At 37.4% G+C, this 17,511-nt stretch overlaps 1 protein-coding gene across 2 annotated transcripts in view; it reads left to right on the forward strand.

Annotated features, from left to right (window-relative positions):
* The window catches only part of NELL2 (neural EGFL like 2), a 378,516-nt gene that overhangs the window by 93,264 nt on the left and 267,741 nt on the right, over window positions 1-17,511 (forward strand). For both annotated transcript variants that reach the window (XM_027093487.1, XM_027093488.1), the window contains 2 exons: window positions 540-668; window positions 2,150-2,252. In XM_027093487.1, the coding sequence (XP_026949288.1) occupies window positions 540-668; window positions 2,150-2,252 (232 nt within the window). The remainder of the gene's footprint in view (window positions 1-539; window positions 669-2,149; window positions 2,253-17,511) is intronic.

Below are 17,511 nucleotides of genomic sequence, written 5' to 3' on the forward strand. Positions count from 1 at the left end.
AAAGAAGAGGGGAAAAAATCCTTTCTTTTAAATTAAAGTCTTAAGTCATTTGCAGCAACATGGGCGGACCTAGAGATTATCACACTAATTCAGTAAGTCAGAAAGAGAAAGACAGTTACCATACGATATCACTTATATGTAGAATCTAAAATATGACACAAATGAACTTACCTATGAAACAGAAAAAGACTCACACACGTAGAGAACAGACTTGTGGTTGCCAAGGGAGAGGTGGGTGAGGGAGGGATGGATTGGGAGTTTGGGATTAGCAGATGCAAACCATTATATAGAGAGTGGATAAACAATAAGGGCCTACCATATAGCACAGGGAACTATATTCAATATCCCGTAATAAATCACAATGGAAAAGAATAAAATGAAAAAAATAAAGGTTTATGTATATTTATAATAAATAGTTGATGGGCACAGCCATCCTTACAGCTATTCATCTGAAAAACAGTCAGATGCCTGTTGGAGTATTTTGCCTTTCTGCATTGCTGGAATGGTGAACAATATGAACCCCTTCCTTTGTGCCACAGCTGTCTCGAGCCGAACAGCGAATGAATAGATTGGACCAGTGCTATTGTGAAAGGACTTGCACCATGAAAGGAACCACCTACCGAGAACTCGAGTCGTGGACAGACGGCTGTAAGAACTGCACATGCCTGGTATGGCTTTTGCTGGAGTTCAGACTGAGGGAACTCAGATGTCCCCACCCTTTAAAAATTTATTAAAACAATGTCATCATGAAAATTTTGGGACCCATTTCCTCAAAACACAACACTGAAGTGGCAGCAAACCCGGTCAAATCTAAAGGACTGTGTGTTGCCTTATTAAAGACACTTTCTAGCCTATAAAGATGATTACGGTTTCAGAATGCTATAAAGTTTTAAGTTTACTGGTCCGCACATGAAGTTAACAGCTTAAATTGGGTCAGTAAAGCGATTCCCAAAGGATTCTATCCTGTTATCCTTAACTTTTCCAGGGATTTTCCCCTCATGTTTTATTAATGCATTTTGATAAAACTAAATTAAGTGCAACAGGAAATACTGTGTCCAGATTGGGCTGTGCAAACAAATAATGGAGTTTAAATAATCTTTAAAAGTTTACTAATACAGCGGAATACAAATTATAGAGTATAAATAAGTTTGAGTTCTCTAATTGCTCACTAATTAAGTAGAATATTTAGTGCATTATTATTTCAAACACGTAAGTTCATTTTCAAAGACAAGTTCAAAAGGAGTTTAGTTTTGAACTTTTAAATTCCATATGAATTACCTGTTAAAACTGGTTGACTGGAAAGAAGTCAGAGGTCTAAAAAATTTTTTTCCCAAGTTCATCCGGTTTATTCAAAAGTGGGAGATCATGATGTAAGAAGGTCAAAGTTAGCTGTGAAATAACCGTACAGGTGTGTCTGTGTGTGCCTGCTTTGTATGATTTCTATTCAGGAACATATATTCCTATTAAAGTCATAGCATTTTACAAATACAGTAAAACCTTCCCAACTTGTTAAATGGGTGCCAAAAATCAAATTGAGTAAAATACAAGATGTGGTATGTGAAGTCAATAAAACGGCTAGAAAAGCAGCTAACCTACCTGGGAGCTCTGGGTGACCTTCGGGAATCAAATTCCTTGAGGTCCCCTTTGCCACCTCTTGTGATGATTGTCAGCATCAATTCATGGTGGTGGCCTGTCCAAGCTTAAATATCCTTGGGAAGATTTCTGCATCCTGAGACTGGGTCTCCAGCACGGCAGCAGCTATTCCAAAAATCTCCTCGTTTGTTGATGCTCATTTTGTGAGTCATCTGGGGAGACACGAGTGCCCCAGGCTGACCCTCAGCCTGCTGTTTCTCTGTCAGCAGGTGCCCTTCCCTCCACACCTGTCCTCATCCACTTCACAACAGGAGGTGAGAACTCTAGCTCAGTTGCTGGACAGAAGGTGGAGCCAATCACCATCTGTGTTATGACCCAATTTATATTACTGTGGGTTTTACTGTGTTATGGGATTTGCTGTATAATAACCAAAGAGAATAGTGGTATTTATGACATTTTACATGAAGAGTTTGAAATTTAAGAAATATATTAAACAATACTTGAAAGCTACCAAGCTGCAACTTGGAAATTCTTTAAAATACTGTTTTCTTCTCAGAATGGAACCATCCAGTGTGAAACTCTGATTTGCCCAAATCCTGACTGCCCCCTCAAGTCGGCTCTTGCATACGTGGATGGCAAGTGCTGTAAGGAATGCAAACGTGAGCATAACTTTTATGATGAATACTTTTTTGGCAAAAATAAAGCTTTGTATTAGTAAATATTCACCCATCATTGGTTTATTCTGGGTAAGCTAAATAGCTTTTAGAAATGATGGAAATACCTTCTCTATTTTGGTTGAGCAGTTCTTTTCCACTTAAAAGTGCTATACTTGTATTTTAGCAAGGAAGTTTTTCTTGGAGGAATCTATTCTGTACAGTGACAGTAGTGGCAAAGATATGTAAGAAACTTAGTGGAAGGCACTTCTCTCATTAACACTGCTTGATACAAATACCTCTCAACTAGGTTGAGAATAGTCCACACTCAGTCAAGATAAACAAGAAAATCCAAGATACAAGTGACCTTCAACAGCAGAAGATACAAAACTCTATTAGTCCGAACCACAGAAGTGCACATTGTTATAGGATTGTCCAGTGTGGACAGGGCAGGGCCATGATCTCAATTAATAAAAGAGGCTCATGCCACTGAATGAGGAAGCCATCTGCCTTTTAGCAGCTGTTGTATGCAGTTCACTTCTGATGTCTGGTAATGCTCTTTGAATCGATAGCTATCCGCAAATGGGTTCTAAATCATTTATTTAATAACATAAATCATCGCATCTCTGTTACTTACACTTTAAAAGATTGCCTTAAGTCCATGTTAAAAGTAGCATTTAAAATTTAGCTACTATTTTTTTTTTTTTTACCATGCAATAGTAACATATATGAAAACTGGGTTGTTATAAAGTTTGCAGACTATATAGGGCTGTGTAAGTGCAGTATAAGCATACACACGCATGCACGCGCACGCACACAAGACAGAAAGGGGGGAGGGCAAGGGAGAGGGAAGGAGAGGAAAACAAAAGTAACAGCTGCTTTTCCTAGGGTTTTTATGCTCACTGGTGTCCGTTACTACCGCCATACCTTACTCTTGCCTACGCAGTGTGCAGGGTGCTCCTTCTGGCGAGAGTGACAAGTTATCAGAGAAAACTCAGGAAGTCGCTTTGTAGTCCATTGATTTAATTCCCTCAGGAGCTCGTGTATATTTAATTTTGTTAAACTTTACCTTGAAGCCAATCCATTTCATGAGAGTGTGTTAGCCTAGTCAAGTAGATTTGACTGAACCAGGAAAGGTTGAATGCAGTCGTTCTCACACATGTCACCAGCTAATTTCCTTGGTGAGGGGTAAACTGAGTTCTTCCTTGAACTTGTATTAATAATGAAAAGCTTGGGACGATATTCTGTAGTTTTCTTTGTAGATGCTTGGAGGTAGGAGGAAGAAGGGCCCTCTGTAGGACTTATATTCATTACACAACAGTAGCAGGAATCATACTTTTGGCTTTTATTTCTTTCATCCTTTCCACTGATACTTCTGCATTGTTACCTGTGAATATTTACATGCACATTTACATTAAGTGATGTTGATTTTATTAGAGACAGGCTGATTGGAATAATGGACCATCATGATAGATGGATTAGTCAGAAGTTGTGAATTTCAGGTCTGCTTTTACCATTTGTCTCTGTTACCGGCAGTAAGCTGCCTATTCAGTCAGACTGTGCTTGAAATCTTCCCAGAAAGCATGTAGTTAGACTTCATAAAATGGTAAAATATTTTGAAATTCATTAATACAAAGTGCTTCTGGCAGACTTCGGTGTTAATGATTGGAAAGCGACTGTATCTCATACATAAAATAGTGAAAGCTGCAAATAAGTGATCAGTGAGGGGACCATAGCATCACTGGAGAAGTGTCAAAATAATTCATTCGAGTCTTCCGTTTCATACGGTTAAAAAATAATAAGGATTAAGTGACTTTGTCTTTCTGGTCATATTCAGTGATATGAGTGCCGTTGGAATATAAAGGATTTGTGTCCTATGGTTGGTTGTATTTCGAGTATTTGAACCTCTGATTCTGATGAATTCAACATTTTACGAGGGCTAGCATGATATTTTCAGTAAACACCCATAGATTTTTTTTTTCCTACGAGAAATAAGTATTTAGTTCATATGGTAAACATTATTAGAGATTATTTGGGAATGTGTCTCATGCACAAATTTTTTTATGCAGAAAAGAAATGACGTAAGTGTTTATTGAGTATAATTTATATACTATATATATATATATATATAGCATATACATATATATACTATGTAATTTACCCATTAAAAAAGTATACAATTCAGTATATTTTAGTATATTTGTAAGGTTGTTCAACCAGCATCACTACCTAATTCCAGGACATTTTCATTATGCCACAAAGATACCCCATAACCGTTAAGAATCATTCTGCCCCCCCCCAACCCCTGGCAACCGCTAATCTACCTTCTGTTCCTATGTATTTGCTTATTCTGGGCATTTCATATAAATGCAATATACAATATCCACATGCATAAATTTAAAAACGGTCACTAGAAATATTTCAGGAAATGTGCTTCTGAAAAGTTTTGCAAAAAATATTTTATAAAGGATAAATAATATTTACAATAAATATAATAATCATTAGCTGACTTGTTTAGATAGTTCAGATTTTCACATGTGCTGAAAGTGGGAGAAGCTAATAGTTATACAGATCCATGATGTTCTGTGTGTGTGTGTGTATGTGTGTGTGTGTGTTTCACTGTTACATATGAGGGGAAGGAAACAGTATCATTTTCCTATGTAAATTTCCCCAGTAGCATCAGTGTTATAATTTACAAGAACTTAATTTCAGTGGAATATAATTTCTGTGTTTTACTTTTTAAAACACAAACATAAGCCTTCCTCTTTATTATTATTATTATTATTTTTATTGGAGTAAAATTGATTTACAATGTTGTGTTAGTTTCTGCTATACAATGAAGTGAATCAGCTATATGTATACCTATATCCCCTCTCTTGGACCTCCCTCCCACCCCCCATCCCACCCATCTAGGTCATCACAGAGCACCGAACTGAGCTCCCTGGGCTATACAGCAAGTTCCCACTAGCTATCTGTTTTACACACGGTAGTGTATTTATGTCAAACCTAATCTCCCAATTCATCCCACCCTCCCCTTCCCCCTCTGTGTCCACATGTCTATTCTCTACATCTGCGTCTCTATTCCTGCCCTGTAAGTAGGTTCATCTGTACCATTTTTCTAGATTCCACATATATACGTTAATATACGATATTTGTTTTTCTCTTTCTGGCTTGCTTCACTCTGTATGATGTACTCTAGGTCCATCCACATCTCTACAAATGACCCAGTTTTGTTCCTTTTTATGGCTGAGTAATATTCCATTGTAATATTCCATCTTCTTTATCCATTCATCTATCACTGGACATTTAGGTTGCTTCCATATCCTGGCTATATAGTGTTGCAGTGAACACTGTGGTACATGACTCTTTTTTTTTTTTTTTTTTAACATCTTTATTGGGGTATAATTGCTTTACAATGATGTGCTAGTTTCTGCCTTACAACAAAGTGAATCAGTCATACATAAACATATGTTCCCATATGTCTTCCCTGTTGCGTCTCCCTCCCTCCCACCCTCCCCATCCCACCCCTCCAGGCTGTCACAAAGCACCGAGCCAACATCCCTGTGCCATGCAGCTGCTTCCCACTAGCTATCTACCTTACTGCGTTTGTTAGTGTGTATATGCCCATGACTCCCTCTCGCCCTGTCACAGCTCACCCTTCCCCCTCCCCATAACCTCAAGTCCGTTCTCTAAGAGGTCTGCGTCTTTATTCCTGCTTTACCCCTAGGTTCTTCATGACATTTTTTTCTTAAATTCCATATATATGTGTTAGCATACGGTATTTGTCTTTTTCTTTCTGACTTACTTCACTCTGTATGACAGACTCTAGGTCTATCCACCTCATTACAAATAGCTCAATTTCGTTTCTTTTTATGGCTGAGTAATATTCCATTGTATATATGTGCCACATCTTCTTTATCCATTCATCCGATGACGGGCACTTAGGTTGTTTCCATCTCCGGGCTATTGTAAATAGAGCTGCAATGTACATTTTGGTACATGACTCTTTGAATTATGGTTTTCTCAGGGTATATGCCCAGTAGTGGGGTTGCTGGGTCATATGGTAGTTCTGTTTTTAGTTTTTTTAAGGACCGTTCATACTGTTCTCCATAGTGGCTGTATCAAATTACATTCCCACCAGCAGTGCAGGAGGGTTCCCTTTTCTCCACACCCTCTCCAGCATAAAAAATGGGCAGAAGACCTAAATAGACATTTCACCACAGCCTTCCTCTTACACACTGCACTCATTTGATCTTTGAAACTCTTTGGCCCGATAGCCTTTTTTTTTTTTTTTTTTTTTTTTTGCGGTATGCTGTTGTGGCCTCCCCCGTTGCAGAGCACAGGATCCGGACGCGTAGACCCGGCGGCCATGGCCCACAGGCCCAGCCGCTCCGCGGCATGTGGGATCCTCCCAGACCGGGGCACGAACCCGCGTCCCCTGCATCGGCAGGCAGACTCTCAACCACTGCGCCACCAGGGAAGCCCCGCGATAGCCTTTTTTAATGGCATAAATTAACGAAGTATATTCTTTAGTGAGAACTATTTAAAGAGATTAATCATTTATTGTTTCTAAAGCCCTCGGAAGGGAAAACATGTAACCTAACCGCTGAACTGTTACTCCGCCAAGGCTGAAAGGAACGAAGCACTTGCACGCGGCCAGTCCTTTCTGGTGTTCTTTATTTACTGCTTTCAGCCTTGCTGTGTCAGAGCTGTTTGTGCAACTCTGAGCAGCCCTATTTTGCAGCCTGCTTTATATTTTCCCTCTGTAACTTCAGCTCTAGCCCTTTATCCACACATAAATACTGTTGAATAGTAAGAAGGTTGTTGTTCTGGGAAAGAAGTCAGAGAGAACCAAGCCTGTCACTTTTCTTTATTTGACTGGACATAAGCAAAGTGTTGGGAGGAGGGACTAAACCTTTTATGCCTCTACCATTGAGCCACTGTGGTGGAGTTAAACAGAGGGTGAAATCCAAAGGCAGGAATGCACCAGTGCCAAATCATTAAGGTAATAATAGTCACAACTCTAATGAAGTCATATCACTTCCTCAGATTAGGAGGCACATACTTGGCTCCTCAGGTGAACCTCACAGTAACTGTATAAGGTAGGCATTGTCTCCATCTTCCTCATTAGAGGGATTATGTGACTTGCCCAAGAACACACATTTAGTTAGATGTGCCAGAGAAATTCTATCTGAAAGTGCTGTGCTTTGCCAGCCTACTTCCCTCTTCAAAACCACCTGCTGTAATTAATCTCAGTGATCTCCTTTCATCGACTGTAACTAAGCTTACCATTCAAAGCCATTTGGGGTTCTGGCTAAGTCTAGGTGAAACTACAAAGTAAGCAGAGTACCACTCTGTTTACTTCTCAGCCACCTCTGCCATACCCTTTATTCCACTCACAGGCTCTCAACTAGCCAACAGCAAGATGGACCGACTCAAATTCAAGGCAGCTCTAGAAAATGTAAAGTATAAATATTTTGGGTGACATTAAATCTGAAATAGGATGAAGTCAAACTAATTAAAGTACATAAAATCTCAACCCAGTTTAAAAAATTGTCAGAAAATAATCAACTGAAGTTCTAGGAAATAGAAAGTTACTAAAATCACTGAACTTAGAAAACATTTTTAAAGTATTCAGTGAATTCATTTATTTTCTTTCAGTGGACTGTAGATTCAAGCTTGAACACAGACCTCTGCTTCACAGAAAAAATGATTCATGAAAATAGGGAATCTGAAGCAAATCTGAACTAATGCTGTAATGACTTTTGCAGAAAAGGCTATGTTTTAATAAACAACAACAAGGAAGGTGGATTTCCTCTCCATTTCTAGAAAGGCATCAAATACAGGAAATGTGAATGTGACCATCAGAATTGGTTGGTGCTTGCCTAGTAGCCATAGTTATTTTAATTGGTGTTTTCTCAAAGAGGCCAGATTTATATGAATAAATTAAAATTATTATTTTGGCTGAACAAAATCAGGGTTTTAATATGTAATATAGATTACATTTTAATATGTTTTGTGCTGATTAGACATCATATTGTTTTAAACTTAATTTAAAAACCCTCATAGCTTAGATAAAATGGACTTTTGATATCTTTGCATACTGAGTGTTTAAGCATGTGGGTTATAGAGTTAGATTTTCTGGGTTTGAATTCTGATTCTACTGCTTATTAGCTGTGCAACTTCGGTCAAGTTACTTAACCTCTCAGAGTCTCAGTTTCCTCATCCGTGATATTATATGTAAGGGTTGGTGTGAGGACTGAATGAGTAATATACATAAAGTGCTTAGAACAAAGTTACCTATTATTACTGTTTTTATTGATGAAAATACAAACTAGTGAAACTCATTTGGTCATAGATCTTAAAGCTATATAGGACCTAGAGATCTTCAGAATAGCAATTTGCTTTTGAGGAGGTAAAGCTTCAGTATCCCTATTTTACATAGGAATAATGAAGCCAGGGAGGTTAAATTGCTTTTCTAAGATCAAACAGTTAGTTTGTAATGCAAGGTAATTTTTTTTCAAATTCTGTTCTGATATACAGTACTACTCTTTTTAAAGGCCATTCCACCCTCAGTATTTTGGATAGGTCTTGACCAAGGTTTACACGTGGAACCAATTTATCATGCTTTATATATTCTTTTCAGTCTGGCTTCTTTCATTCAAAATCATGTTTGTGAGATTCAGCCATATTTTTGCATGTAGATGTCGTTTATTCATGCTTATTGCTGTATATGTTCCATTTGTGTTAATGTATCACAATCCAATCTATTATTGAAGAGTGAGTTAGGTGGTTTCCAGTTTTTGACTCTATAAATAGCCCTTCTATAAATGTTCTTTACATCTTTTTTGGTGTTATGCATGCCTGATGGGTATATACCTTAGAATTGTTTGGCCACAGGGTAAAAACTGTTTTATTCTATAGCAAAGCAGTTTTCCAAAGTGCTTATTCCAGTTTGGCCTCCCACCAATGGTGTATGAACATTCCAGTTGCTCCACAATCTCACCCACACTTGGCATTTTTAGTCTTTTTAATTTTAGGCATTATGATAAATTATACTGGTACATCATATTGTACTGTAGTTCAAATTTGCATTCCCCTGAAGACTAATGAAGATGAGCACTTTTTCATACATTGATGGACCATTTTCCCTAATTTTAAATAATACAAAATAAGAGTAGATTTTTAAATACAAACATTTCCCCAAAGAGCATTTTTCTTTTTTTGGGGGTGTAGAAGATGGTAGTTTTGGAGGTTTGATTCTTTTGTTTTCATGTTATCATGCAAATATGGATGATCTAGCCCTGTCACTTAAAATGCATAGCAAAGTAGGGGCAGAGATTAAATGACAGTCACTCAAGTAGTTTGGGGATTTTTTAAAGAAAGGAATGGCAGTAATGAAACTGACTCACAGACTTTTAAACATGTGAATATAGGGAGGAGGAAGAAAAAGCAATGGGATATAGTTCACCAAGAATCTTTGTTCTTAAAAAAAAAGCAACGCATAATTTATATAGGCTACGTTAAAAAAGAAAATAATTTTGGAGCAACATAACCAATAAACTTAGCTGTCTCTACAGTAATTCTGGAAGCATGGGAAATATGCAGTATGCATTGGAGGTTCTCATGAATGAACACGATTATAAATTATTGGGCTTTATAGACACGAGGGGCTACGTGACTAGAATGCTAATGCTGACTCGGGGGGATCTATGCAATAATGAAAAAGGTAGAAATAGCAATCAAAAGGAACGTGCGTTGTGTTACATATCAAACACAGTATTTTGGGGAAGTTTCCTGAATGTCTGTGGTTATTAAGGAATATTATGTCAGCAAACAATTGAATGAGCTGAGCGCTCATGGTGTTGGTGTAAATCCAGTGCATGGCCCTGGTTTGGATTGTCTTTTCTCACCAAAATTACCTTAATTTAGTATTTAAAATAATCCTGGATGAAATCATAGAATTATGACACTTTTCTAATTCTGTAGGTAAGTATGAAGAAATGGGCAAGAAAATAGTTCACATGTGTACTAGTTAAGGTCATTGAACTTAGGATAGGGAGTATTTGCACTAAAGACACATAGCTAAGTTTTATTAAAGAGAGGTTTCGTCAAGATGATCCTGTAGGCTTCCTGAACACTATCGTTAATTTTGTGCTGATTTTTTTCATAAACTCTTCAAACAGGCATTTGGCATACTGCTATCTTTTAAGCATTATAAAAACTGATAAATATCAAATCAGAGGAAAAAACACGAACTGGCAATGTATTAATAAGCAAGAATAATTAACAATATAGCCTTCAGATTAATGACTGTATGAGACATTGCGTGATACATTTTAATGATCTTTTAGCAAAATAAAAAAAATCTATTGTTAATTTGTCAGCTTGTAGCAGAGCTGAGGTACCAAGAAAAGGCAGGGCAGAATTACAGGATGATGGCAATGTCACAATGATTTGCTGCTGTGTCCTGTACTCCACAGTTCTGAGATGTTTGACTCTATCATTCTTTCTTCCTAATCCTACTACAGCATCTTAAAAAATTTATTTTACTCAAGTATAGTTGATTTACAATGTTGTGTTAATTCCTACTGTACAGCAAAGTGATTCAGTTATATATATATATATATATATATAATTTTTCATATTCTTTTCCATTATGGTTTATCACAGGATATTGAATATAGTTCCCTGTGCTATACAGTAGGACCTTGTTGTTTACCCATCTTATATGTAATAGTTTGCATCTGCTAATCCCAAACTCCCAATCCACCCCTACCACCCCCCCTTGGCAACCAGCATTTTTAATGTTTTAACTAAAAATAATGCCTGCATACATTAAACCTTCATCCATCCAAAAAGATATAAAATAAAAAGTAAAAAATCTCCCTTCTCCTCCGTCCCCTGAACTTTTTTTTTTTTTTTTTCCACCATGAAATCCCCTGAACTTCTAGTTCTTGTGTATCCTTCCAGGTGATTTTCAATGTGTGCACTCACATATGCGTGTGTAGGCTTTTCATGTACAGTAAACGATGTCATACATCTTCCTGTACTTTTATCTTGGAGATGTTTCCATATCAACAAACTTTTAAAAACGGCTGCATAATACTCCACTGTATAATTTATCATAATGTTATTTCTTCCCCCTCAAAGGATATTTTTGTTGTTTCTGATTTGTTGTTGTGGTTTCTCTTATGAAAATCAATATTGTGGGATGTCATTCCTGCATAATCTTGGTGCACTTTTATATGGTTTTATACAGTAAATTGCTGAGGGTGGAATTTCTGGGTCAGAGACTGTGGCACTTTTAAATATTGTCAGCTTTTGCTCTCCAATTACTTTCTTGCTCTAAATTACAAAAAGCTGGGTGTTTTTCCCTTCTAGTGAGGAGCACTTGGTGGCAGCGCTGAGGGAAAACTGAAAACACCACTTTTCTCTCAGTTTCACGAGGTCTTTAGAAAAAGCACCAGGGGCACTTTTCTTTTTCCCAAGCAACTTTGACAAGGTAATATCAATTCATGGGAGATCCCTCCATGAAAGATAAGTCTATGGAAGCCTGACCTTTCTTGTTTTACCTCAAACAGTATTGTCTGGTGAGCTCATAGGAAATTATTATTAAAATTAATTGCTGTTCTGCATCTTTGGTAAATTCCATAGATGGCATGAGAATATATTGAATTTATTTTTTTCTGAAATGAAAGTGGTTTTCCAGAAGACATAACACGGGTACCGCCCTCTGATGTTGATGCCTTCTGCTGTGCCTATTTAATCATGTTTTATTTTAAAATAATAGAGAGTCCTCAGCCTCTAGTTCTTTACCCTGAATTGTAATTTCTCTTCATTATTAAGATCCTTGAATAAATGTATTTTGTGGATTTTATTATTTTTCATGCCCCATTACATTTTCTCAAAAGACTGTCTCTGCCCATCTAATGACATTGCTTAAATGGCCTCACACTCTTCAGAAGAAAGCTTTATGCAAATTTGTCTTTAATAATAATTAAATCAAACTGTCTAGCACAGTTCTAGGACACTAAAAATGGGACTCTTTAGGTGATCAGAAAGCTATTCCTTCTTAGTAGTGTAAGGCTTTGAAACGGGTGAGAGGATTTGAGATGTATACCAAAGCAAAAGAGGGAGAATTCATGGTAGACACAATTTGAGAGAAGAAGAAACACTTATCTTGGAAAATGCAGCTTCTTATCTGCCGTGTTGTTAGGTAATTGTTTTAAAAATGAGCTTATTTTCTTCTCAATAGAGATCAGACAAAATGGCATTTTGAAATTGGGAATAGGAGAAAATAGACATGCAATTTAAAGCATCTTACAAGTTGATTTTGGCAATTTTGTGGAAAGTAGTAAGTCAGGAAGACCAACTGCATAGTAAAGGTAAATGGACGTCATAGTGCCCATTGGAGAATAAAGCCATGGCTCCCACTGTCCCCAACAGGAAGGATGAAATAGCAACTCAGCATCACCAGCCTCCCCTCTGGATGCCTGTGTGTGGCCTGTGCTCTCTGGTACGTATTTGCAGACTGTGTAAAATTAGTATAGATTAAAAATTAGATGAAGAAAACATAATGATATAGGAGTTCAGTGTGAGGAAGGATCAGAAAAGAATTCTCTTTTTCAGCTTAGAGATGCTTGTGATAGAGTACAATTCAGGCACATTTCTTTTTATACAAAAGCTGGCCTCCAATTCAGAACTATTTAACTATAAAAATTACATATGAAATCACATGAAATTGCTTTAAAAGTCATTACTGGAGTTGGTGGTGGTAAGAATGGAGCCACATCCAACTCAGGAATGTTAAACTTGTAAAATATCTCTTCTTTGGAATGGCTGCTATAATCCCATGTCCTATTACTAGAATATTCTATCCACATTACATACTAGAACCTTTGCCTAGATTTTGCTTCTAAATCACAACAGCTGCTATTTACACACTCTTCACCGCAGTTGCTGGAACGTTGCCTCTATTGGGGAACTGGCAATATGATCTCTGGACTTTGGGCCACACCAGGTTTTTAGGATTTGATGTTCAAATCTTGGTCTTATTGTTTGTTTTACACTTTAATTACATTGTTGGTATAAAATCATTTCTGAGCTGGCTGACTTCAGAGTGGCCCTCACTTATAAATATTAATTCAGATTGTAAAGGCATGTCTCACAAACACTTGTGCAACAAACTCAGAAACTTAGGAGAGAATTTTAAGTCTCCAGAGCATAATAGATCATATACAGATATAACGTTTATGATTTTAACCATTGGCAAGTGACCCCAATGATCCGTGATACATTAATTCGTAAGTTTCCTGAGACCTGAATTTTCATTCAACAAGCTGTGAGGCCTGTAGGCAGGAGCACAGCACTTGGCTCAATGCTTCTCAAATCTTAATGGGAATATGAATCACCTGGGGATCTTGTTAAAATGAAAATTATGATTCCGTGGTTCTGGGGTGGGGCCTGAGAGTTTGCATTTCTAACCAGCTCCTGGGTGGTGCTGTTTTGTGGAACACACTGAACACACTTTGATTAGCAAAGAGTTAGCTATTCAACCTGTTCAAGTTTTTATTCAACCTTTTCCTCATAGTTTATTGTGGCATCACTTATAAGAAGACATGAAAGAGGAACTTTTTTTTTTCCTGAGTTGTTATTGTTAGATTTGGGAAGCTAATTCTCTATTACGTTTGGAGGAAGAGAATAAAAGGACAGTGGGTAACACATTCTTCTCACACTATTTTGTGGGTATCATGTCCTTAAACCAATAAAAATTTGCGCTTTTCTGAGCACAAATGAGTTTATCTCACAGCAAGCAGTGTTAAGAATTTCTCATTTGTGTTTATGCCTATGCTTTACCCCCAGCATTTCTCAGGCCCTGAATCTCAGAAAGGTCACTTTTGTTAGTCGGGAAGGAGGGAGGGGGTGGGCTTGTATAGAACAAGATGAACATTGTACTTGTTCACTGGTTTATTTCATCTATTAATGTCCCTTCAGCCCAGGATTTCTAAATGCTGCAGGACTTGGAGCTGGGGGAGACAAGCAGCTGAATGTGAAATGGAATTGGATGAACTCTCCTGGCTGAGTTTGCCGTAGGCCTAGGAGTGAGCTTAGGAGTTGGAGAGCTTGGAGTAATACTGGAAATAGTAGTAGGGGGATGATTGTCCTATGCATATGGAAATTGAGGGAAATAAAGGTGAAATCATGTATCTTGCCACTGTGTCTCTTTCCTATAATTTTCATTAATTTGAAAAATAGTTATTAAGCACCTCCTGTGAATTATTCTCTGCTACACACTGGGGATACAGTGGTGAACAAAATAAGATTTTTCTCTGCCCTCATAAACCTGATAATCAAGTCAGGGAGACAGACATTGATCATATTATAATCAAGTATGCAGTGGAATGTTGCAGCAGTAAGATGTTGATATAGCACCTGTAGTAAGTGAAATTCATCTAGCGTGGAGATCAGAGAAGGCATTCTTTAGAAAATGATGTTGAGTTGAGATCTGATAAATAAATAGCATTACACTAGTAAAAAGAAGAAGGAAGAAATGTTCAGGCTGAGAGAATTTAATATACAAAGGTTTTGTGTAGGGAGGTAGGATGTTGTGAAAGGAAGCTGACGTGGTTGATGTGCAGAGAGTCAAGGGCACACTGTAAGATGCAGCTGGAGAGATAAGAAGGGGTCAGATTAAGGAGTTTTATTTTCATCCTAAGGGCAATGGGATGCAAGTTGCACATTTTAAGCAAGGCAGGTCTTTTTTTTGCAGTTATCCAGAGAAAAGATGATGGTAGCTTCATTAAGTAGGAGCAATATATATTTAAGGTAGAGCCAACAGGATTTTCTGATGGCTCGATACGGGTATGAGTTAAAAGAGAAGAGTCAGGATGACTCCAAAGTTTTTGGATTGAAGAAGTAGAAGGATGGAGTTACTACTAAGATGAGAAAACGGATAATTGAGCCGGATTTGGGAGGGTGGCTAAGATCAAGAGTTCAGTTTAGATATGTTCTGTTTGACAGGTGTATTAGCCACTTAAATGGAAATGTAGACAAGTAGTTATATATCTGAGTCTGGAGTCTGGGACAGAGGTCAAAAGTAGAGCTAAGGATCTGAATTGTGGAATTTTTTCCTGCATTTCTTGGAAATTTGTATTTATTTTTTGATTTAAGTTTTCATCTACATTGTCCACTTTAAAATTTAATTCTTTGTATTTTTGCTTTTTGATTCATAAGAGCTCTTTTTATACTAAAACTCCTCTGTTATGTATGTTGCAAATATATTTTCATAATGTTACTCCTTCTATTTAGTATTTCCAACATAAAGAAGATTCAAAATTTTATGTAATGGAGTCTTTGAGTCATGCTAAAAAAGACCTTTTGCTCTTATTATTCATAAAAATATTACCTTCTAATTTCTGAATGGCCCCTCCCTTTTCATTTTAAGTTTAAACAATCTGGGATTTATTTTGCATACCTGAGATAATAATTCTAGCTAACTTTTTTTTTTTGCCAAACAAGTTACCAATAATTCCAGTATCATTTGTTGACTAACTCTTTTGTTCACTGATTAACATGCCACTTTATCTTATATTAAATAATTACATATTTACATGTATTTAGGTTTGTTTCTAGGATTTCTCTTCTTTTTTCTTTTTTTTAAAGATTTTACTGTAATATTTTAATTTTATTCTATTTGCTCAGTCTGTAAGATAGTGTTTAGGAAACACAGTTCAACCACAAGACTTCTTTTTTAAATATTTTTTTTGGCTGCTTTGGTCTTAGGTGGGGCACGTGTTATCTTCATTGCGATGTATGGGCTCTTCGTTGTGGCGCGTAGACTTCTGTCTAGTTGTGGCATGCGGGTTTTCTCTCTCTAGTTGTGGCACACGGGCTCCAGAGTGCATGGGCTCTGTAGTTTGCGGCACGTGGGCTCTCTAGTAGAGGCGCATGGGCTCAGAAGTTGCGGTGTGTGGGTTTAGTTGCCCCGGCATGTGAGATCTTAGTTCCCTGATAAGGGATCGAACCCGTGGCCCCTGCATTGGAAGGTGAATTCTTTACCACTGCACCACCAGGAAGTCCCAGATCTCTCTTATTTTCTATTAATCTATTTGTCTCTTACGGTACTGATTCTACAATATTTGAATTATTTTAGCTTTTTAGTATGAGTTATTATCTGGAAAAACCATCATTTTTCTTTCTAAAAACTTCCTTGGGTTATTTTCTCTCATTTATGCTTCTAGATGACTTTTACATATCATGAGAATTATCTGTTCCTAAACGGTTTTCAAAGCTCAGTCATATGTGTGTCTGATTCAGGTACCTTTTTTTGTGATAATTCTTTGATGGATAACACAGAAAATGTTTTTGTGGTTGTTTTTGTTTGTTATTTTGTATGTATTACTGAAAGCAGTTTCATGGTTTAAGATTTGCAGTATTTCAGGGTGGAGTAATTCTGGGTGTTGACAAGTTCAAGGGTATGGCTATGGAAATAGGATGCTTAAGTGGTGAAGGAATGAAATTCGCTGTATACCAGGAGGCAAGGAAACTTAGATTCTAGGAGTTGAACAAAATTTCCAAAGACCTTTCGAAGTTTCCCAAGACAAAGTGGAAAGGAAGATTGCTTTTTAGGTTCCAGTGACTCGGTCATAGGTAGATGATATTAATAAGGAGAGGTAGTAGTGGGGAAGGGGTAGAAATCAAAGGAGGATGGGTTCTTCCATAAGGATGAAAGAGTGGTGTTTTGGAAGTGACACTTCCCTCCTATCGCAGACATAAATGTGGTATGGGAAAATGAAAAATCTAAACGGCATGGTTTCAGAGAAAGAAACATTATCCTCACTGAAAATCTAAGTTTCAATCAAAGGAGGGAAGTGAAGGGAGAAAATCTAAGTTTCAATCAAAGGAGGGAAGTGAAGGGAGCATTCTGTAAGGTGTTAGGTTGTGGAGGATGTATATGGACAATGGCTCTGATGGAGAGTTGGAAGCCTTGTGGATCAGTTGGCTTTTGCTTTGTAGCAAAACATCCTAAAACTCAGTAGCCTAAAACAGTAGCTTGGCAGGTTGGAAATTTGGATTGAGCACCTGGGAATTTTTTTTTCAGTCTTGATTTGGTTGGTCTAGTCTTGGCAGGACTTGTGCATGCATCTGTAGTTAGCTGGTGGGTTAACTCAGTTGTTTTAGGACAGCCTTACGTTTTGTGGCTGGGTTAATGGGAGTCTCTTTTCATGTCTTCTTTCAAACTAGGAGGTTAGTCCAGGCTTGT

Source organism: Aethalodelphis obliquidens, unplaced genomic scaffold (assembly GCF_003676395.1).
Source record: "Aethalodelphis obliquidens isolate GAN/ISIS:26980383/991018 unplaced genomic scaffold, ASM367639v1 scaffold84, whole genome shotgun sequence".
Classification (NCBI taxonomy): Eukaryota; Metazoa; Chordata; class Mammalia; order Artiodactyla; family Delphinidae; genus Aethalodelphis; species Aethalodelphis obliquidens.